This window comes from Tachyglossus aculeatus, chromosome 2 (genome assembly GCF_015852505.1).
Source record: "Tachyglossus aculeatus isolate mTacAcu1 chromosome 2, mTacAcu1.pri, whole genome shotgun sequence".
In the NCBI taxonomy this organism is placed as follows: Eukaryota; Metazoa; Chordata; class Mammalia; order Monotremata; family Tachyglossidae; genus Tachyglossus; species Tachyglossus aculeatus.
Genome location: NC_052067.1, coordinates 60,265,558 through 60,288,094, shown reverse-complemented (window position 1 = coordinate 60,288,094; position 22,537 = coordinate 60,265,558). Strand labels below are relative to the sequence as shown.

At 41.9% G+C, this 22,537-nt stretch overlaps 1 protein-coding gene across 3 annotated transcripts in view; it reads right to left on the bottom strand.

Annotated features, from left to right (window-relative positions):
* Window positions 1-216: 216 nt before the first annotated feature.
* Window positions 217-22,537, bottom strand: part of CNKSR3 (CNKSR family member 3) — a 107,414-nt gene continuing 85,093 nt past the window's right edge. For 2 of the 3 annotated variants that reach the window (XM_038769062.1, XM_038769079.1), the window contains exons 6-13: window positions 21,557-21,676; window positions 18,801-18,860; window positions 13,509-13,577; window positions 12,519-12,665; window positions 10,233-10,357; window positions 8,098-8,306; window positions 5,786-5,875; window positions 217-1,377 (exon numbers count right to left, since the gene is read on the bottom strand). In XM_038769062.1, coding sequence (XP_038624990.1) covers window positions 1,079-1,377; window positions 5,786-5,875; window positions 8,098-8,306; window positions 10,233-10,357; window positions 12,519-12,665; window positions 13,509-13,577; window positions 18,801-18,860; window positions 21,557-21,676 — 1,119 coding nt within the window. In that variant the 3' untranslated portion in view covers window positions 217-1,078. The remainder of the gene's footprint in view (window positions 1,378-5,785; window positions 5,876-8,097; window positions 8,307-10,232; window positions 10,358-12,518; window positions 12,666-13,508; window positions 13,578-18,800; window positions 18,861-21,556; window positions 21,677-22,537) is intronic. The other variant, XM_038769071.1, reaches the window with a different exon arrangement.

Genomic DNA, 22,537 nt, shown 5'->3' with positions numbered 1-22,537 from the left:
TCTGTAAAATAGGGATGAAGCATCTTTTCTCCTTTGCACTTAGACGGTGAGCCTCAAGCAAGACTAGGACTATAGTTGACCTGATTACCTTGTATCTACCCCAGACCTTAGTAAGCACTTATATATCAATATTATTATTCAGTGGACTACTTAGGCACATCAGTAGGAATATACAGACCACATATGGGTAAGAATAAGAAAAATATACAACTATAATATATTTAAATTATTTTTAACACAATAAGATTTTTTTCCATTCTAACAAAATATTGTACATTCATTTTAAACAAGATTTTTATATCCTTATGTTTCCAAGAGACTTTTTCCAAAATACCTGATGCTAACTTGAAAATGATTGACCATTGGAATTTCCAAGCTATGGATGTACAATTTCAATATCCTGCTTTTTTTCCTATATTACCATTAAAAGAAATGAAAACTTCTGAGGCACTCCCTAGCCCTAGAGTCACTTTAACTTTTGAAAGGTACTTTGGTTGCCAGCAAATCTTAAAAAAAAGAATTATATGTAACCAAAAAAAAACCCCTTAACCACTTGAAGAATGGATTTCCTCAATGGGTGATAATCTGTATCTAAACATACTCTCATGTGCTCCTGCAGTGTAACAAGGCCCCTGTACTACTTTCTGGCTTTCAAAGAAAATGGAAGTAGAACCGATTTCACAATTCAAATCAAGACAGCTGTTCAAGTCACAGCAAACCATAGCTTTCTAAAACTGGTTTCCTCTCAGAAAAAGCAAGGCTGAGGTTGATATTTGCCAGTCTACCTTCCTGCACACTGATGAGGCCATTACACAATGGTAGAAAGTCAAGAAATGCCACCAGTCCAATTTAGTCAGCACAGGGTCTGTCCAAAGCAGACTCCAACTCTACCCCTTCTTCTCCCTGCCCTGATACCTAATTATTCTTGTGTAGGAGAAACTGGGTGGACAACTCCCCTCCTTTTCCCCACAAAAAATTAAGAGCTGCTTCATAATACTGCAGATGCAATAAGAAAAGGCCTACTGGAGAAACAAAGGCACTTAGGAACCGAAGAGGGCAGATTCTCCCAAGGGGAACCTCAGTGAGTCAATAGTTTGAGCCGTGTGATCCAGCTGACGAAAAGCGAGGGTTCTGCGGAGGATGACTTCGGGGAGGATTTGACGGTGTTCTTTTTGGTCCTCTCCTCCTGAAACGGGATGGTGGCGGTGCTGTGGAGATCAGAATTAATGTAGCACCTGCTTCCTCGAATGTAATCTGTGCCTCGCACAAGCTGCCGCTCAGCCATGGGCCTGGAAAAATGGTGTTGGGAGGAAGAGCTTTCTTCGATGATGGGCGGTATCCTCTCATTACTGAAATACCTGCAAAGGACATCATCACCTGTAGGGAGACAGTCGAGATATATTGCCGGGAAAACTTCCTCATGGTATCATGCATCTCAAGCAACTGGGGTGGGGCGGGGGTGGGGGAGGAGGATAAAGAGTATACTGCTTATCTTTCCCTGCTCCCCTGAACTCCATCTCCAGTGGGAGGAGGGTGATGAGCAGCGGCAGAACGAGACTCTCGATTTTCCAGAATGCTGGAGAGGCCTTGGCAGTTGCTATGGTTGTAACATATCTGTGTCCGGTGGACTCAGAGCTACAGAGAGCCTGAAACTCTGCTCCCTACCCATACTGCCTTGTGCCTCTTGTATTTATCATTATCCTTGCCTTTCATATTGTTCTTGTGATTTTATCCTTCCTTATATGTCCCCTCTCCCTTTGCTTTTCTTAAAATGAGAACCCCTTGAGGATCAGGGATTGCAACCAATTATCACCTGTGCATTTATTTCAAGCTTTAAGTACAATGTTTTACACAGAGTAAGTTTTAATACTAGTACTATATTACGGCTCCACTGTTAGGAGTGAGTGCTAGAGGAGCACTTTGAAAGGAAAAAAAAAACCAAAACATTAATCCTGGAGACCAAAAATGGGGAGACTCCCAACACTTTTTGGTGAGGGTTACAGCATAATGTCTAAAAAGAAAAAAAAAATGCCCTCCCTCCATTTGGTTGTCCTTACAATAACAGTAATTAATTATGGCATTTGTTAAGATCGAGAATTTGTCCTAACTTGGTTTTGCTGTCCTGGAGCAACAGCCTTGTGCCTAACTCTCCTCCAGTATCTGAAGAATTACCACATTCCCCCCCAACAAAAACCGAAACAAAAATCCAAAATGAATCTTAACGGCGGGGTGTGTGTGTGTGCTTTTAAGGAATCTAAAGTGTGTCCACTGGCTATCCTCCTGATTTATTCACCTCACAGCAGCAAAGTGACAGAGATGGCTCTCCAAAATTTGCCACATCTCTGGAGCTGTGATGGCACTGGAAACATCATGTCATGACACATGAAAGACTTTTTCCAGTGATGTGTGACTATAGGGATATGAGTGAAAATGTGATCCTCTTCTGTGTCAGGCTGAGGACTGTAAGGATGTGACTTTCCCAGGATAATCCAAGTGGCAGATCACCAGTCACTGCTGCCTCCTGGCAAGTCCAGCAAAAAAAAAAAAAATATCCATACACACCTCTTGGCATCATTTCTAGTCAGTCAATTCTATTTATTGAACACTTACTGTGTGCAGAGTACTGTATTAAGTCCTCGGGAGAGGATAATGTAGCAATCAGACAAATCCCCTGCCCACAATGAGTCTACAGTCCAGAGAGGGACACAGACATTACTAAATTACAGCTATGTGTATAAGCACTCACCTGCCAAACTAGCTCTCTTTCTCCCTTCGAAGCCCTGAAAGCTCACCTCCTCCAGGAGGCCTTCCCAGATTAAACCCTCTTTTTCCTCTCCTCCTCCCCTCCCTACAGCACTTGTATACATTTGTACATATTTATTACTCTACTAATTTTACTTGTACATATTTACTACTCTATTTTATTAATGATTTGCATATAGCTATAATTCTATTTATTCTGATGGTTTTGACACCTGCCCACATACTTTGTTTTGTTGTCTGTCCCCCCCATCCAGACTGTGAGCCTGTTGTTGGTAGGGACCGACTCTGTACGTTGCCGATTTGTACTTCCCAAGTGCTTAGTACAGTGCTCTGCAACACAGTAAGCGCTCAATAAATACGACTGAATGAATGCTGAGGGGCTGAGAGGTGGAATGAATAAAGGGAGTAAATCAGTGTGACGCGAAGGGAATGGGAGAAGAGGAAAGGAGGGCTTAAGGAAGGCCTTGGAGAACATGGGCCTTCAATAAGACTTAGAAGGGGTGAGGGGAGTAACTGTCTGTCGTATATTAGGAGGGAGGGTGTTTGAGGCCAGAGACAGGATGCAGGCGACAAGTGGGCATCAAGATAGACGAGATCAAAGTAGTGAAAAAGTCAGCATTAGAGGAGCAAAGTGCGCAGGCTAGGGTGTAGTAGGATATCAGAGAGGTAAGATAGGAGGGGCGAAGTGATGGACCACTTTAAAACCTATGGTAAGGAGTTTTTGTTTGATGTGGAGGTGGATGGGCAACAACTGGAGTTTCTTGAGGAGTGGGGAAACATGTTATGGATGTTTTTGTAGAAAAATGATCTAGGCAACAGAGTGAAGTATGGACTGGAGAGGGGAGAGGCAGAAGGCAGGGAGGTCAGCAAGGAGGCTGAGACAGTAATCAGGGTGGGACAAGATAAGTGATTGGATTAACATGGTAGCACTTTGGATGGAGAAGAAAAGGAGTATTTTAGCAATATGAAAGTCAAACCAACAGGATTTAGTGATGGATTGAATATGTGGAGAGAGAGAGAGAGAGAGAGAGAGAGAGGAGAGGGAGAGAGAGAGAGAGAGAGAGAGAGAGCAAGATCAAGGATAATGCAAGGTAATGGGCTTGTTGAGATAGGAAGGAAGGTGGTGCCGTCTACTGTGATGGGAAAAACATGTCAAAACTTGTTTGTCCAGATGTCAATTACTCTTCTCCTCCCTAACCCAAACTCCCTTCCTCAACTTCAATCTACAGAGACTGCAAGAGCAAGTGACTAACTTAGGTTCCAAACTAGTGCAGTAAGAGCAAGTTTCCTAATATCTCAAAGCTAAACAAAGAGCAGTCCTGCCACCTGCTGATTGTTTTGGAGTATTCCCTACATTTCAAAACTCACAATGGCATCACATCGCTGTCTCCTTTTAGCAACTGCATAAACTCTTCCTTGGAAGAACAAACAACAACTACAATCGTGGGCAGGGAATGTGTCTGCCAACTCTGCTGTATTGTACTCTTCCAAGCGCTTAGTACTACGTTCTGCACATAGTAAGCACTCAATAAATATTATAGTATGAATGAACTCTGCAATACCAGAAGTAGGAATACCTTGCATGCTAGAAATAAACGCTACATTCATAAGTGAGTAATCCCATGATCAAACAACACCTGACCCCATCATGGTAGTCCCAAATTCACCACGAAATCCAATGTCAATTTTTTTTTATTAAATTACATCGTGATATTAAAAAGAGGGTTTTTTTTTTCTCCCAATTCTCAGTATCGTGAAGAAAAAGTGATACAGATATGTAGTATGGCTTTGTTTTAAATCTAAGCTTCAGATTTTTTATCTTCCAAATCCTGAGTGTTTGTGGATATGAGCATCTTGATAGGTATAAAACTTTGCATTTTCCTGGGCTCTTCCTTTTCTTTACAAGACCTCCGTCAACCCACCACCACATCTTCACATTGGGAAGCAAGGTAGTCTAGTGGCTAGAGCATGGGACTGGGAGTCAGGAGGACCTGGGTTCAACTCTCAACTCCGCCACTTGTCTGATGTGAGACCCTGGGCAAGTCACTTTACTTCTCTCGGCCTCGGTTACTTCACCTGAAAAATGGGGATTAAAACTGTGAGCCCCATGTTTGACAAGGACTGTTGTCCAACCTGCTGATATTGTGCTACCCCAGTGCTTTGAACAGTGCTTGACACATAGTAGGCACTTAAATACCATCATTATTACATCTTTCTAAGGCTGACCCCCTCCTCTTCTCTGTTTATTCCTTTCCTGCTCTCCTCTAGTTATCACAGCATTAAGTAGTCAGTCATCAGCTTTATTTGGGACCATTGAAAAAAATCACAATTCCATACCCCAAACTACTGAGGCAATCAGTCCTAATAAGTGAAGCCAGGATTTCCTTGCCAGGCACAATTCTGGACCGGTTTGAGCAAATTTCAAAAAGTGCTTTTAGAACTGGCCTAATGAACCTGTCCCTGATTATCTCCCTCAGAAATAACATGCCCACAAAAGTTTCTCTTCACAAGAGAAACATGGAGAGAAGCAGAGTAGTCTAGAGGACAGACCCTGGGCACCTGAAGGACCTGAATTCTAATCTCAGCTCCACCATTTGTCTGCTGTGTGACCTTGGGCATGTCACTGAACTTCTCTGTGCCTCAGTTACCTCATCCATATAATGGAGATGAAAACCATAAGCCCTATTTGGGATCTGGACTGTGTCTAAACTGATTAGCTTATATCTACCCCAGAGCTTAGTACAGTGGTGCCTAGCATATAGTAAGCACTTGACAAGCACCATAAAAACTGTATATAAAGGACAAAGAGAAACCACACATGTTTCAACTTTAAATGAAATTCAGGGGTCTAAGAATTTCCATTTCAATTAAGATCACACTCAAAAATCTATCCCCCTCTTTCTAAAAAGTGATTATACTGAGTGATTATATTAAGATAATCATTCACACCAGGTTTCTAATATCACTATTCACTGCCACTCCAAGTTAAAGTTTCCTTTCATTGTGTTTGAATGGCACTCACCTTTTCGTCCTTGTCCCCGTGGTTTGGCAAAAGGGTCCACGATGCTCATCCAGCTCCCATCTGCAGGCATAGACAAGGGCCTAGGTTTTCCTGGAAGGAGGAAGAAGTGTTTGCCAGTTTAGACTTCATAAAACTGTTCCTTTGCATTGAAAAATCTAGCTCACATTAAGGACCCATTTCCACTCTAACGCTGCAAGTATTTAAATGTCAGCCATAACAGTTTGTAAGAAGAGAGACATTTTAAGGGACAATTACAGTCATTAGATGTGGGGGGGGGGGGAGAAGGGGGGAGAGAGGGGGAGGGGGGGAGAGAGGGGGAGAGAGAAAAAAAATTAAAACCAACATACAAAAAGTTAAAGCTCATGCGGCTGGGCTTTGGTTTAAATCAGAGTAATGACTCAATGGAGTTGCAGTGCGTTGAATAACTGGTTTCATACTTTGAATTTCATTAAAGTCTGCCAAATTCAGTTAGCAGTTCCAAAAAAGGTTGGAGGGATGAAGGGGCAAACCCAACCATTGCCTTCAATCAATCAATCGTATTTATTGAGCGCTTACTGTGTGCAGAGCCCTGTACTAAGCACTTGGGAAATACAAGTTGGCAACATATAGAGACAGTCCCTGCCCAACAGTGAGCTCACAGTCTAGAAGGGGGAGACAGAGAACAAAACATATTAACAAAATAAAATAAATAGAATAGATATGTACAAGTAAAATAAATAAAGTAATAAATATGTAAAAACATATATACATATATACAGGTGCTGTGGGGAAGGGAAGGAGGTAAGACGGTGGGGATGGAGAGGGGGATGAGGGGGAGAGGAAGGAGGGGGCTCAGTCTGGGAAGGCATCCTGGAGGAGGTGAGCTCTCAGTAGGGCCTTGAAGGGAGGACGAGAGCTAGCTTGGCGGATGTGGGGAGGGAGGGCATTCCAGGCCAGGGGGATGACGTGGGCCGGGGGTCGATGGCGGGACAGGAGAGAACGAGGCATGGTGAGGAGATTAGCAGCAGAGGAGCGGAGGGTGTGGGCTGGGCTGTAGAAGGAGAGAAGGGAGGTGAGGTAGGAGGGGGGGAGGTGATGGAGAGCCTTGAAGCCCAGGGTGAGGAGTTTCTGCCTGATGCACAGATTGATTGGTAGCCACTGGAGATTTTTGAGGAGGGGAGTAACATGCCCAGAGTGTTTCTGGACAAAGACAATCCGGGCAGCAGCATGAAGTATGGATTGAAGTGGGGAGAGACACGAGGATGGGAGATCAGAGAGGAGGCTGATGCAATAGTCCAGACGGGATAGGAAGAGAGCTTGAACAAGCAGGGTAGCGGTTTGGATGGAAAGGAAAGGGCGGATCTTGGCAATGTTGTGGAGCTGAGACCGGCAGGTTTTGGTGACGGCTTGGATGTGAGTGTGAATGAGAGAGCGGAGTCGAGGATGACACCAAGGTTGCGGGCTTGTGAGACGGGAAGGATGGTAGTGCCGTCGACAGTGATGGGAAAGTCAGGGAGAGGGCAGGGTTTGGGAGGGAAGACAAGGAGTTCAGTCTTGGACATGTTGAGTTTTAGGTGGCGGGCAGACATTCAGATGGAGATGTCCTGAAGGCAGGAGGAGATGCGAGCCTGGAGGGAGGGGGAGAGAGCAGGGGCAGAGATGTATATCTGGGTGTCATCAGCGTAGAGATGATAGTTGAAGCCGTGGGAGCGAATGAAGTCACCAAGGGAGGGAGTGTAGATTGAGAACAGAAGGGGACCAAGAACTGAACCTTGGGGAACCCCCACAGTAAGGGGATGGGAGGGGGAGGAGGAGCCTGCAAAAGAGACTGAGAATGAGCGACCGGAGAGATAAAAGAGAAGAACCAGGAGAGGACGGAGTCTGTGAAGTCAAGGTTGGATAGTGTGTTGAGGAGAAGGGGGTGGTCCACAGTGTCGAACGCAGCTGAGGGGTCGAGGAGGATTAGGATAGAGTATGAGCCATTGGAATTGGCAAGCAGGAGGTCAATGGTGACCTTTGAGAGGGCAGTGTCCGTGGAATGTAGGGGACGGAAGCCAGATTGGAGGGGGTCGAGGAGAAAGTTGTTGTTGAGGAATTCGAGGCAGCGCGTGTAGACGACTCGTTCAAGGAGTTTGGAAAGGAATGGTAGGAGGGAGATGTGGTGATAACTAGAAGGTGAGGTGAGGTCAAGAGAGGGTTTTTTTAGGATGGGAGAGACATGGGCATGTTTGAAGGCAGAGGGGAAGGAACCAGTGGAGAGTGAGCGATTGAAGATGGAAGTTAAGTACTTAAAACAAAGCCAATACAGCTCCTCAAAACAGGCAGCAACTCACCAGCAAACTGGGTTTTTTCCCTCATCTTGGTGGGCAAAATATTTGCTTGGGTTGAATATCCAGGCAGCTGATCGGAATCTGCGATGGTGAATCTTCGTCTTCGACTTTCCTGGTCCAAGAAGGAATTGGGGGATTCTGAGCCCTTCGAGCCATGCAGAGGATGTTTACATTTAGGGAATCCTCCACAGACAGAACTGCCCTTCTCATCCCTAAAAGAGTAGATGGAATATGTGAATCCTCAGAAAGTACTGAAACATTTTTAATTCTTTAATTTCTATAGAATTTAAGGGCTCACTATGTGCCAAGCACTATTCTAAGCACTGGGGTAGATAAAAGGAAATCAGGTCGGACACAGTTCCTGTCCTACATGGGGCTCAAGGTCTAAGTAGAAGGAAAAATAGGTACTTAATCTCCACTTTACAGATGAGCAAACAGGCACAGAGAAGTAGCTTGCCCAAGTCAAACAGCTGACAAGTGGCAGGACCATTCATTCATTCATTTAATCATATTTACTGAGCACTTACTGTTCACAGGGGACTGTACTAAGTGGTTGGAAAGTACAATTCAGCAATAAAGAGCGACAATCCCAGTCCACATGGGGGATTAGAACTCAGGTCCTGACTCTTAGGCTTGTATTATTTCTATTAGGCCACGCTGCTCCAGAATACTGAACACTACTGAATACCTCACATAACTATCATATCTATTCCAGCATTTAGAACAGTGCTCGGTACATAGTAAGTGCTAAAGCCAGCATTATGAATAATAGTTTATATTCAAAACTGTACATTTTTTGCATCTATATTTCCATGAACTTACTTCATATTCCTCAATTTCACATTTCACTTACTAAAGTTAATGCGTAACATTAACCTCCACATTAGTGTTCAATTTCCAGTTTCTATTTTGAATAACCTATAAATCTCTTCTAATCAAAAGGCAAAAGGATAGAAAACCTTAAAAAAAATGTTTGTCCATTTTGCAATACTCCTGAGGGGCTTTGGAGACAAATCAAAAACCCCAACTAAGTTTGGAAGAAGTCAGCTTAAGAAATGTTCACTGAATTGTACAACTACCATTCTCTTGCCTCAGAAAAAGAGGTTCTGCTGTGCCAATTCTCCAGTTTCTGCAGTGACTCTCTGGGAGTACACTGGGCACTTTGGGGAGAACAATAATTCTTTTGAGATTATTAGGTGATTGTTCAGAGCTATGTGGCAGCATGGCCTAGTGGATAGAGAAGGTTAGAGCAGAGTGGATAGAAGGATCTGGGTTCTAATCCTGACTCCACCACGTGTCTGCTGTCTTGGGCAAGTCACTTCACTTCTCTGGGCCTCAGTTACCTCACTGTAAAATGGGGATTAAGACTGTGAGCCCCATGGGAGACATGGACTGTGTCCATCTTAATTACCTTGTATCTACCCCAGAGTTTAGAACAGTGCCTGGCACACAGTAAGCACTTAACAAATACCATAAACAAGAAAAAAAAATATGTGGCACTATCTCCTAGAGTTAACATTTCTTCCAAAATACTTCCTACTATGAACGTCTAATCTTCAGAGAACTAAGCTTCAACTTTGCAATCCTGGAGCTTCAATTTTGCTGAACAGAAGTTGGCTACTTGCATTATGCCAACAGACCAAGTGACTTCCTCCTTCTCTAGACCTCATGGTAAGCGCCTCAAGGACAGGGAGCACATCTTTTAATTCTGTTTTACTGTGCTCTCCCATGCACTTGGTATAGTGCTCTGTAGGCCATAAGTGGTCAATGAACAAAATTGATTTTTTAATGGTTTTTCTTAAATCTTACTTTGTGCCAGGCACTGTACTATATGCTGGAGTAGACACAAGTTAATCGGGTGGGACACAGTACCTGCCCCACATGCGGTTCACAGTATTAAGCTCCATTTTACAGATGAGGTAACTAAGGCACAGAAGTGAAGTGACTTGCCCAAGGTCACACAGCAGACAAGTGGAAGAGCTGGGATTAGAACTAAGGTCCTTCTGACTCCCAGGCCCCTGCTCTATCTGCCAGAAAATGCTGCTTCTCAAAGGATTGATTAGCCTTTTCACAAAAAAAAAAGTAATGAGAAAAAAAAAAACAGGTGCCGAATTCATCATACTCAAATATCTGCCTACCGAGGAGAGTAGGGAACATCCGGGGGAGGAGGGATATAGAGGTCCAGAATGGCTGGTTTCTCTTTCTTCAGTGAGGTGTCCATGGTGCCCTCAGGTGAAGGCATAGTGGTGGGTGGAGAAGAGGTCTGAAACAGCATAGCAACAATGTGAACAATCTTAAGAAGAATCTCATTACCTTAGCAATTATGCCTTTCTCAGTATACTCTCACTGCAGCTGCCAGCAGCAATGAGATTTTTTGTAATGGTGCTTGCTAAGTACTTACTATGTGTCAAGCACTGTTCGAAGTGCTGGGGTAGTTATAAGTTAATCAGGTCAGAAGAGTACCTACCCACATGGGACTCAGTCTAAACAGGAGGCAGAACAGGTACTGAATCCCCAGTTTACACTTCAGGAAACTGAGGCATAGATACGTTAAATGCCTTGCTCAAAGGCACACCAGAGGCAACTGGTGGAACAAGGGAGGATTAGAACCTGGGTCCTCTGACCTACAGGCCTGTGCTCTTTTGTCTTTGTACCACACCTTGAATCACTTTCACAAAGACTTCCTGATCCAGAGGATCTTTGTTGAATAATAATAATGATTATGGTATTTGTTAAGCACTTACTAAGTGCCAGGCACTGGACTGAGAGCTCGGTTGAATACAAGCAAATTGGTTGAATACAAGCAAATCAGGTTGGAAACAATCCCTGTCCCATGTGGGACTCACAGTCTTCATCCCCATTTTACCAATAAGGTAACAAGCACAGAGAAGTGATAACTTGGACAAGTTCACAGAGGAGACATATGGCACAGCAGGGATGAGAACCCATGACTTTCTGACTCCCAGGCTTGTGTTCTATCAACGATGCCATGCTGCTTGGGGGACATATGTCTGCTCTGTGACCTTGGGAAAGTCACTTCACTTCTCTGTGCCTCAGTTACTTCATCTGTAAAATGGGGATTGAGACTGAGCCCCACCAGGGACAGAGACTGCATTCAAGCCGATTTGCTTACATCCACCCCAGTGCTTAGTACAGCGTCTGGTATAGTAAGCGCTTAACAAGTAGCACAATTATTACTCTCTAAGGAGGTGCCCAAGAACACACTTCCAGCTAGACTACAAGCTCCCTGAAGATAAGGACCACAAATATCAATTCCACTGTAGTCTCCCAAGTGTTTGGTACAGTGTTCTGTACACATAATAAGAATATTTACTTATTTGGGTTCATTAACAGAATATCTTGAGGAATGAAGGAAGGAGACATTTGAAAAAGCCTGCATGAATGCCTCTTATCCCTTTCCCGGGCCAACACAGACTTTTTTGCAATGGTTGGGGGGCAAAGGATGAGGAATATAGGGACATTCTGTAGCTGTGATAGATGATTATATAATTAAGACTGCTTGTTATGGCAAGTGGTATTATACTACTATTCAGATGATAAAACTGGGGGTCCTGAGATCAAGTGATTTCATTCAATCTATAGAAATGCCACACAGGTAAGAGATCTAAACATTAAACCACATGGCTGCCTCTCACACAACACAGGCATTTCCTGTTCAAATTTGGCATCTAGAATCATTTCACAAATATTTAAGGAAAATCAGTGATGTTTAACATTGAAACATCTGGAATTTCAGTTTTAAGATGGAGGGACTAATAAAAATTCCATACATTCTCTTGCAAAGATTTGCATGTAATAAAAAAGAATCACCATTTTAGCATTATTGCTCTCAGAGATTAGGAGCCTGATTGTTATGTCAAGATGGAATTTGCATGAGTATATATATATACACACATATATATATACATATACATATATATACATATACACACATACAAATATACACACACACATACATATACACACACATACATATACATACATACACATACATACATACATACACATACACATATATATACATAGACATATCTATACATGTATATACATATGTGTGAGTGAATTCCATGTGTATGAATATGTACATGCATATATACCTATGTGTGTGTAAACATACACATGTGTGTGTGCTCGCCACATGTGCATGCACATTGAATAACCTGCAAGAGCTGATGTTTTGTTAATTTTTTTTAGCATAGATAAAGGAGGGATTTACCCCACTAAGAAGGGCCAGCCACCCAGAATTCTAAAATTTTCTGGCACAACTGTAAAGAGGCAATGAATAGAAACAAGACCTCTGAGATCCTATGTAACCAATCCCAACTGCCTGAGCACAAAGACAAAAGTTCAGGTGCTAACCTACATCATTTCTACACAGTACCAGGTCTGCTTGTGAAAGATACCTGTACAAGAGGAGGCTTCCATCTTAGATTTTTCAGCGGAGCAGGGGTAAAGTTGAATGAACCCGTGGGACGTTTCTTAAGCAGCAGTACAACTCCCGTAGGATTCTCTCGCAACTTTTTCACAAGGTTTTTTAACTGCCACCCAACCTCCAAAGAAAAAGGAACACCAGTGAGGAAAACAAATTTATGCTTTCAGGAAGAGCATCAGAAGTAAAATCATCATTGAAAACATTCTCCAAAAAGAAAATCAACTTGTAAGACCTCAGAAAAACATTTTAATATGATTAATAAGGATAAGAATAATAATAGTAGCATTTGCTAAGTGCTTACTATATGCCAAGCACTGTACTAAGCATTGGGGTAGATTCAAGATAATCGGGTTGGATATAGTCCCTGTCCCACATGGGGCTCACAGTCTTAATCCCCATTTTCCAGATGAAGGAACTGAGGCCCAGAGAAGTGACTTGCCCAAGTCACCAAGCAGACAAGTGGCAGAGCCATTATACGCAAGTGTATTTTTCTTCCCCAAATGATGCTAACCTCCTGAAAAATCCACAAATAGCAATCACGTGCATATTTACTGCTACAAAAAATATTTTCAAAAGGCCATCTGTCACCCTAGCCATCCAAAAATGCTACAATATTTTTAAGTCCCATCATGGATTATGGCAAACTCTGCTGTTTTTGAGGTCAGAGTTTGCATGTTCAAGGCAATCACATTAAAATCACATTGCATCTGTAGCAAGGCAAGTTTTCAGAACCAGTGAGAGCTGCCCACTGAAGATAATATTCTAGCTTCATATTATTTGACTGTAGCCCCTCCACAGTGAAGTTGACCATACAGGGAAAAATTATATCTAAAACTAAAGAAAATGTCATACTCATATGTTTAAACAATAAAAAATTTCCATGTGAAAATGCACATTCGATCAAAAAATGACATTAATTAAAATTAAAGAGGTAGCATCCAGGAAGATTGCTAGAGTTTACCACAGTCTGCCGATTAACTTGAATCACTTCATCGCCTGCATGAATCTTCTGAGACTTATCAGCAGGAGACTAAAGGCAAATAAAAACAGTTGTTATTGCTCTCACTTACTCCCATGAAATTACGATGAAGGCTGCTTTCTTACAGCTTGCAATTTTGCAAAACCTGACCAAAAATGGATCCCAAAAGGTTTTGTAGTTTGCCATCTTAGAATGAACACCTTAAATACATCTCGGTAGTAAAACAAAAATAATATGTCTCCTACAACCTTACTCTAAAATGATGCTGGGCCTCACCAAGGAGTTACTTGCAGGGGTGGTTGACCACACTATATAGTCTATTTAAATATTACCCCCCATTAGAACCTATTAAAAAAAGTTATTACTAGAGTAACAATAAAAAAAATACAGTAATAAATAGTCCATTGACTAAAAAATGCTGGTTTTGCTCTGCCAAATTTGGCCAAAGGAAGTTTTATATCCAGAACAGAATGAAAATGCACATTACTTATACGTATAATGTCAAATGTTCTATAAACAGAAAAAGTGCTGAATTTACATGAGGCCCATGGAAAGTATTTTAAATCATGAAGTGTATTTTAAAACCCTAGGAGGGATTCAAACTTCATCATGCTTCTTTCACTGTTATATTATAAATCCTAAGCACATTTTCTGTGTTTTAAACACAAGACTAATAAAAACTGAAATGGATAACAACAGCAGTAATTTCAGTGGGGAGAGAAATACTATTCCAATTTTCAAAAGTATATTTTGGTCCCTATTCAATATTAAGAATAATTCCCTCCCACAGAAAAAGTGGATTGCTAGAATCAAGGGAATGTAATCTATCGTACTCTTCCTAAGTAATATTTGTAGTTTGGAAACGTGCAAAAAACATAAAAGGGGCATAAGCGATTTCTGATATGAATGCAACATTCACTGCTGGCCCACTGACATTTTAAATGTAGTTTCTCATGCATGAAAGCTTTAATCACAATGTATAATGTATATCCATATATATGTATACACACATGTTACATCATGATATATGCACACATGTATCTCATGCATACAATCTTTAATCAAAATGTATATATATACACATTATGTACACACACACACACTCCCACAAGTCAAAGGGCTAAAGTGAAAGGATATTGCTATATTTTATATATTGTTTTCAGAAGCCATCAAATTCTGGATCAAAGCATCTGACTGAGAAGTTTAGGTGAAACTTGTTGGATGATGTAGTCTGATATTTAAAGTTTCATAAAATTAGCATTGTAAGAGTCACGGAGAAACAAGCCCAGACATTCACACAATGCCCTTACCAGCCGTGACAGACTCTGCACAAAATGAGCAAGCAGCATAGAAAAGTGTGGAAATCGTCACTGATGTATCTAGCTTCGTTGAAAGATTACAGAGAGGGGTATTTTTAAACACACTCACTTGCAACCATAACAACTGCTTATTGCTCACCTGAAAGTCTAGCAAAATAATAACAATAATAATAATAATGTTGGCATTTGTTAAGCGCTTACTATGTGCAAAGCACTGTTCTAAGTGCTGGGGGGATACAAAGTGATCAGGTTGTCCCACGTGGGGCTCACAGTCTTAATCCCCATTTTACAGATGAGGTAACTGAGGCTCAGAGAAGTTAAGTGACTTGCCCAAGGTCACACAGCAGACATGTGGCGGAGCCGGGATTCAAACCCATGACCTCTGACTCCAAAGCCAGGGCTCTTTCCACTGAGCCACGCTGCTTAAATGTGCAGTATGAAGTGATATCAGCCCAGAACAAACCGCCCATGGGAATGCTGTGTTACTCAGTGGGGCAGGGTTCTGTTCTCCTTGAAAACTTGCCTCCAAAATGCCCCTTTCTCCTGAAGGCCTCACATCTTTAGATCTCTAACACTGAACTAATTCTAATTAATAATAACTATGGCATTTGTTGAGCACGTCCTTCAGTGCCAAGCACTAGAGTAGACAGAAAATAATCAGGTCGGACAGTCTCTGACCCAAATGGGGCTTCCAGTCTACGTAGGGAGAACAAGCTTGTATCATTCAACACAGTTGGTTTTTTTTTACTTCTCACCCTCTAGGCAAAGGAGTGCCTGTTTAAAGGTACCTGTGCAATCTTGAGCAAAGTTAGGCTATGGCAGGCTGTCAGGAAAATGTTCAGTAAAGGACAAAAAAGGGCCTGAAATCCAGGAAGAAATTCTTGCTTCTCTCCACCAGAAGTCCAATGACTGGGCACCAGCAGCGAGGGGGAAGCAGCATGGCCCAGTAGAGAGGGGATGGGCCTGGGAGTCAGAAGGACCTGAGTTCTAATCCCAGCTCCACCACTTCAATCAAATAATCATTTATGGAGCAATACTGTGTGCAGAGCACTGTACCACATGCTTGGGAGAGAACAGTATAACTGAGTTGGTAGACACACTCCCTGACCAGAATGAGTTGACAATCTAGACACTTGCCTGCTGTGTGACCTTGGGCAAGTCACTTCGCTGGGCCTCAGTTACCTCGTCTGTAAAATGGGGATTAAGACCATGAGCTCCATGTGGGACAAGGATTGTGTCCACCCTGATTTGTATCCATGCCAGCTCTTAGTACAGTGCCTGCGATGTGGCAAGAACTTAAATTTATTATTCTTCACTAACTAGAGATGGGCCATCTAAGTTAGGTGCCATAATTGTAGAATCTACTGGATTTACCATCTCCTCCCGAACCTAAACCCTTAGACTGTGAGTCCCATGTGGGACAGGGACTGTGTCCAACCTGACTGTCATATCTATCCCAGTGCTTAGTACAGTACTTGATACATAGTAAGTGCTTACATACCACAATTATTATTAGGGCCTATCCAGTTCCCATCCCTTCTTCACATCATGGGTTTGGATCAGGTAGATCTGTATCTTTCCCTACATCAAGTTTCCACCCAACCATCACTTACCCTCCTGTTTTACTGGTAAAGAGAAAGCCTCTCCAAACTGGTATTAAAGAGAACCAATTGTTGTGAATGCAGGTTTCACACATTCAAACTCTTCAAATATGATTTGGATGTCTGGCCCACTTCAAGATCAAGTCGGCAACATTACAGTAACTGAACGGGTTTTATGTCACCTGGAAGTCAATGGCTATCTATGAAACTGAAGATTCTGATTCCCTGAATTAGGCAATTTACAATCTCAAGATCTTTCAGTGGAGCCAATTCATGCCTCTAAATCTAGGACTGGGGCAACCATGAAGCATTTCAAAAGTCAGGATGAGGTGACTCGAGTAGTAGTAAGGTCAGCTCTGATTAATTATTACTTATAATAATCATAATAGTGATAATAATGATGATGATGACCTGACTGAGGAGGCAACATGGTGGAATGGGAAAGAAAACTCTACCGCTGGTATGTGTGACCTTGGGCAAGTCACTTACCCATTTACAGATGGGAAAACTGACTTCCTACAAGGTTATCAGATACATGTTTCTTCCTACCTCTTGGACTGTATACTCCTTGATGGACATGGACTGGTTATCCTGTACCTACTACAGTATTTGGAGCACAATGCTTGGTCACACAAGAATAAATACAATAAATTATAATAATAGGAGCACAGTTTCCAATAGGGTATAGTTTAACAGTGATGTTTTTTAACAAGAAAAAAAAAAGAAAATAAATACTGCCTGGAGTTGAAACATCTTTTACTGGCAAACTTCTAGGCTGTTTAGAAAGTCGCATGGAATCCCAGAACAGAATACTAAAAGGATGTTGAAAAAATGTCTTCCTAGGTATTTTCTATAGGATGATGATGATGGTATTTATTAAGCGCTTACTATGTGCAAAGCACTGTTCTAAGCGCTGGGGAGGTTACAAGGTGATCAGGTTGTCCCACAGGGGGTTCACAGTCTTAATACCCATTTTACAGTTGAGGTAACAGGCACAGAGAAGTTAAGTGACTTGCCCAAAGTCACACAGCTGACAATTGGAGAAGCCCGGATTTGAACCCATGACCTCTGACTCCAAAGCCCAGGCTCTTTCCACTGAGCCACACTGCTTCTCTATCACATCTCTCTTTGAACAATTACTGATGTCTTGCCCCAAATGACAACTGGAGGATGGACAGGATGGCTTTTGAAAGGTCATCTTTCAACCCTATAATGTGGTAGTTTCTTAATTTGAAAATTCAAAATCAAATTGTTTCCTTTCAAGTTTAGGAAAATCTTATACAACTCCCTATTTCCATCCTCCAATAACCAAATAAAATATAAAATTGCCCCTAATCAATCAATAGAAGCAGTTTGTCCTACTGGAAAGAGCAGAGGTCTGGGAGTCAAAGGACCTGGGATCTAATCCCAGCTACACTGCTTGTCTGCTTTCTGGCCTTGGGCAAGTTACTTCACTTCTCTGTGCCTCAATTACCTCATCTGTATAATGGGGATTGAGACTGTGAGCCCCATATGGGACAGGGTCTGTGTCCAGCCCTATTTGTTTATATCCACCCCAGAGCTTAGTTCTTACTATGTGCCAGGCACAGCACTAACACAGATCACAATTAGTAATTATTTTTACTTAATTTCTCTGTGTCTCAGTTACCTCACCTGGGAACTTGTCCAACCAGATTACTTTATATGTACCCAGCATTGATTCAGTGCCTAGCACATAGTAATTGCTTAAATTCCATAAAAAATGGTATTTTTTGAGCACTTACTATAAGCAGAGCACTGTACTAAGCACTAGGGAGAGTACAACAGAGCTGGAATACACATTCCCTAATGGAAGGATTGCAGGTTTACTGAAAAAGAAAACTGCTGTTGATCAATGTTGATATGGACAAGGTTATATCCTGTAATTTTTAAAAAATGGTGAAATGGAAAAATTACAGCTCTCCTAAAGTAACGTGGAGTAATTGAATGCTAGAGCCCAAAATTTCCAGGTGGAAACAGCAATTTCTCACATCACTACATAAGACCCTTCCTTCTTTTTTCTTTCCTGCCTCTTTATAACAGTGACACTATCATTTCAGAGAGTGGCTGGTGATCTATGCTAGATTGCCTCCCTTGGGACTATCAAGAGGATTTTGTCAAACTGGTAGTTTAGTAATGAGAAGTAAATGTATTTATAGCTTTTTACCCTTCTTCAAACATTCATAATGTGCTAGAAGGAATGCTTTCAGGTAGCAAAATTTCAAGAACACTGCAAATTCTAAACAAACCCTGAAAATTACATTGAAGACACTCAGAAGACACTTTTAAGAAATTAAATTCCAAACCTTCGGTGCTTGTGCTTAAGTTGGACTTACATTTTCTGTCGTTCCCGTAATAACGTGCAGTCCATCATAAGTTGATTTGATGTACATGCCCTAGGACAGCCATACATTGTATAAAAAAATCCATGATTAATCACATAAAATCACAGACTAATCTACACTTACAAACACATTTAACACAGGGAAGTTAGTTAATCAAGAGGGAAAAAATCTAAGCAAATAGAATTAAAAGCAGTATGTGTGCACTAGATTATTTGTGCATTGGCAACTTAGCAAGTTGTGTCACCTGTAGGAACACAGTTCAGGGAAATTTCCTCCATTTAATTTTTTTCACGAAGCCCTCTGAGAAAGAGCCAAACTCTCACAAATAGTTACCTCTGTTTCTTTGCCTAGTAACCAAACAAACCATATTTTAACTTTTATAGTCCTCACTTTGACCTACTTTAGCTGGTGGAGAAAATAATGTCTCTAGATTACAATCAGTCAATGGTATTTACTGAATGCCTACTATGGGCAGCACTTTACAAAACACTTGGGAGAGTACATTTATAACAGAATTAGACATGCTTCCTGCCCACAATGAGTTTACAGTCTATAGGGGAGCCAGTTTTCAGATCAATTGACTTAAATTAAGATTAACTCCCTTTCAAAACTGAAAACAATGCTTTCTCCAGTGGCTAGAGGGTGAACACTATAGCCAAGGGCTCTCTTGGAAATGTGTTACTAAAGAATACCACAAGGTTAAGGTACTATTGGAAATCTGCGAAGTGTTTCAGAGGAGATAGCTCCTAATTGACATTATCCAGGAAACCAAGTGAGCGCCACAACAACTTAGGAGAAACATGCAGTAGTTATATTTAGATTACTAGGTTTTTGTCTTCATGTACCTGTGACTGGCCTTTCTCTGCTATGTCTAGAGGAGGGGTAATTGTACAGGGATCTATTCATTACATATAAAAAGCCCTTTAGTGAAAAAGGTGTGAAATGACATGGAGAATGAGCTCAATATGACTGAAATTGTGGCATTTTTCCTGAAAACAAACATTACCCTCACAGGGGCCATTTTCTGTCCTGAAAGGTCAGTACAGCTGTACCATGGACGAGGCCAAACCCAATAGACAGAGTGAAAAGGTCTGGAATATTAATGGAAAACCACCATGCTACATTTAATCCAACAATGACCCAGGTAAGCAAGGTCAAGCAGCACAGTTTAGTGACGATGATGGTATTTGTTAAGCACTTACTATGTGCCAGTCCCTGTACTAAGCACTGGGACAGATACAAGCCACTCAGGTTGGACACAGTCTCCATCCCATGTGGGGCTCGGCATCAATCTCCATTTTACAGATGAGGTAACTGAGGCACAGAGAAGTGAAGTGGCTTGCCCACAGTCGCAAAGCAGACAAGTGGCAGAGGTGGGGCTAGAACCCATGGACTGTGAGCCCGCTGCTGGGTAGGGACCGTCTCTATATGTCGCCAACCTGGACTTCCAAAGCGCTTAGTACAGTGCTCTGCACACAGTAAGCGCTCAATAAATACGATTGATTGATATTTATTTTACTTGTACATATTTATTCTATTGATTTTATTTTGTTAGCATGTTTTGTTTTGTTGTCCGTCTCCCCCTTCTAGCCTGTGAGCCCCCTGCTGGGTAGGGACCGTCTCTATATGTCACCAACTTGTGCTTCCCAAGCGCTTAGTACAGTGCTCTGCACACAATAAGCGCTCAATACAATTGATTGATTGATTGATTCTGCCTCCCAGGCCCACGCTCTACCCGCTTTGTCATGGATGAAGCATGGGCCTGGTAGTCAGGAGGACATGAACTTTAAATCCGGCCCCGCCTCTTGCTGCTCTGTGACCTTGAGGATGTCACAATTTCTCTGTGCTTCAGTTACCTAGCCAGAAAAAAATTGGGGAGTAATACCTTAAACCCTACATGGGGCATGGACTGTGTCCAACCCGATTACCTTGTATCTACCCCAGCACTTAGTACAGTGCCTGTAATATAGTAAGCACTTACCAAATACCATTAAAAAGAGAAGACAAGATCCTAAACTCACATCCATAATCTCACAGGGTTATTCCACCCTATCTTTGTTGGTTGCTCCTAGCTTTAAAGCAGCTTCATCTCTAGACACGGCCTTTGCTCTTCTGCAAAAGTTTGAGATAGAATCCAATCTACTTGATCTGAAACATCCCTAGAAGGCTGCTCAGCATTTCGCAGAGTAGAAAAAGAAATCAATGACATATCTCTTAGCCCAAACTTCAAATGCACAGTGCATGTTTTTTTATTTTTCTTTTTCCAGCTAGGACTCGCAGTCTTAATCCCCATTTTCCAGATGAGGTATTTGAGGCACAGAAAAGTTAATGACTTGACCAATGCCACACAGCAGACAAGTGGCAGAGTCAGGATTAGAACCCAGATTCTTCTGACTCTCAGGACCATCCTCTATCCACTAGGCCACATTGCTTCTCTATTTGAATTTCATTCAGTTTGAATACGATAACACAAGGCCATAAACCATAAACATTCATAACCTGTAAAACTAGATAGATAACTTTTCTTAATATTAATGCTTCTTAAAAGTTCAACCTCAGGACAGATTTAAGGTGTTGCACGAATACATATGGGTGCAAAAACTAATGGAAATTAGCTTACCTATTGGATTTGCACCTTGATTTATTCTTAACCACTGTAATGTCACCAGTGAGGGTACACTGTGATATGTATTTACTGAAAAGAGAGTTTTGCTTGTACTTCCTACAAATAATTAGAAAATTCTTACCAAGCCTTCCCCGGGTTTAACATTTGGCAGACGGACTTCTTCCAGACACGCACACTGGCTCATCAGCGGATCTGTCGTTGATCTGATGGTCTTGTCACAGATACTATTTAACACCCTGGACTAAAATTGAAAGGAGAGCCGGGGAGAGTTAGCTCTTAAAGGCTGAACTGCCTTTCCAAATACAGGACGCAATAATCTCTGGCTGCACTTGACAATTGGTAATAGTGTTTGACAAATGCTTGTGTTTCCAACTACTTGAGGTGCCAGCAAGCTACTCCCTAATCCTGTGGTTAACAAATAGCAGTGGGAGCAGAAAGAACTGACTGATTGATAAGACTTGATGCCAAGAGAAAAGCCAAAGAGCTCACCCAGGCAGAGAGTAACTGACCCATTGCATATTTGTTTGATTGCCCAATGATACTTTGCCAACAACTGGCTAACAATGATGATGGTGAAGAATAAAATGAAGAAAGAGTAGTGGAACAAATAAACATCTCACATGCACCCATGCAAGCCAAGTCTGAGGGGGTCAAAATTAATACACCCAGCTCAATGGAACCGTGGGGGATGCATTCTCATAAAACTTCATTTTGAGGAAAACTTGTGCTACAACATTCATGGCGCTCGATGCCTCACCTGTCACCTCTTCTGACCGCGAGATGTCCCGTAACTAGCCCTTTCAAAAATCACATTGCCCTGCATAGGCGCGGACATATTCACTCACACACTATGTCTGGGTTTCTTACTCATCTTTTGAGGCAGACCCAGGCACTCAGCTGGACCTGAATGCAATAGCAGTAAAGAGCTACAAGATGAGTATAAAAATCTTTGTGACACTGTGATGTGAACCATGAAGAAGGCTGGGTAGGGACATAGCAGGGCCCGGGAAAGTTTCCTTCTCATACTGATTTGAAAGCTAAAAACTCCTTGAAAAAATACCATGATTTTGGAGCAATAAGATACTCTCACCCCAGCTTCTCT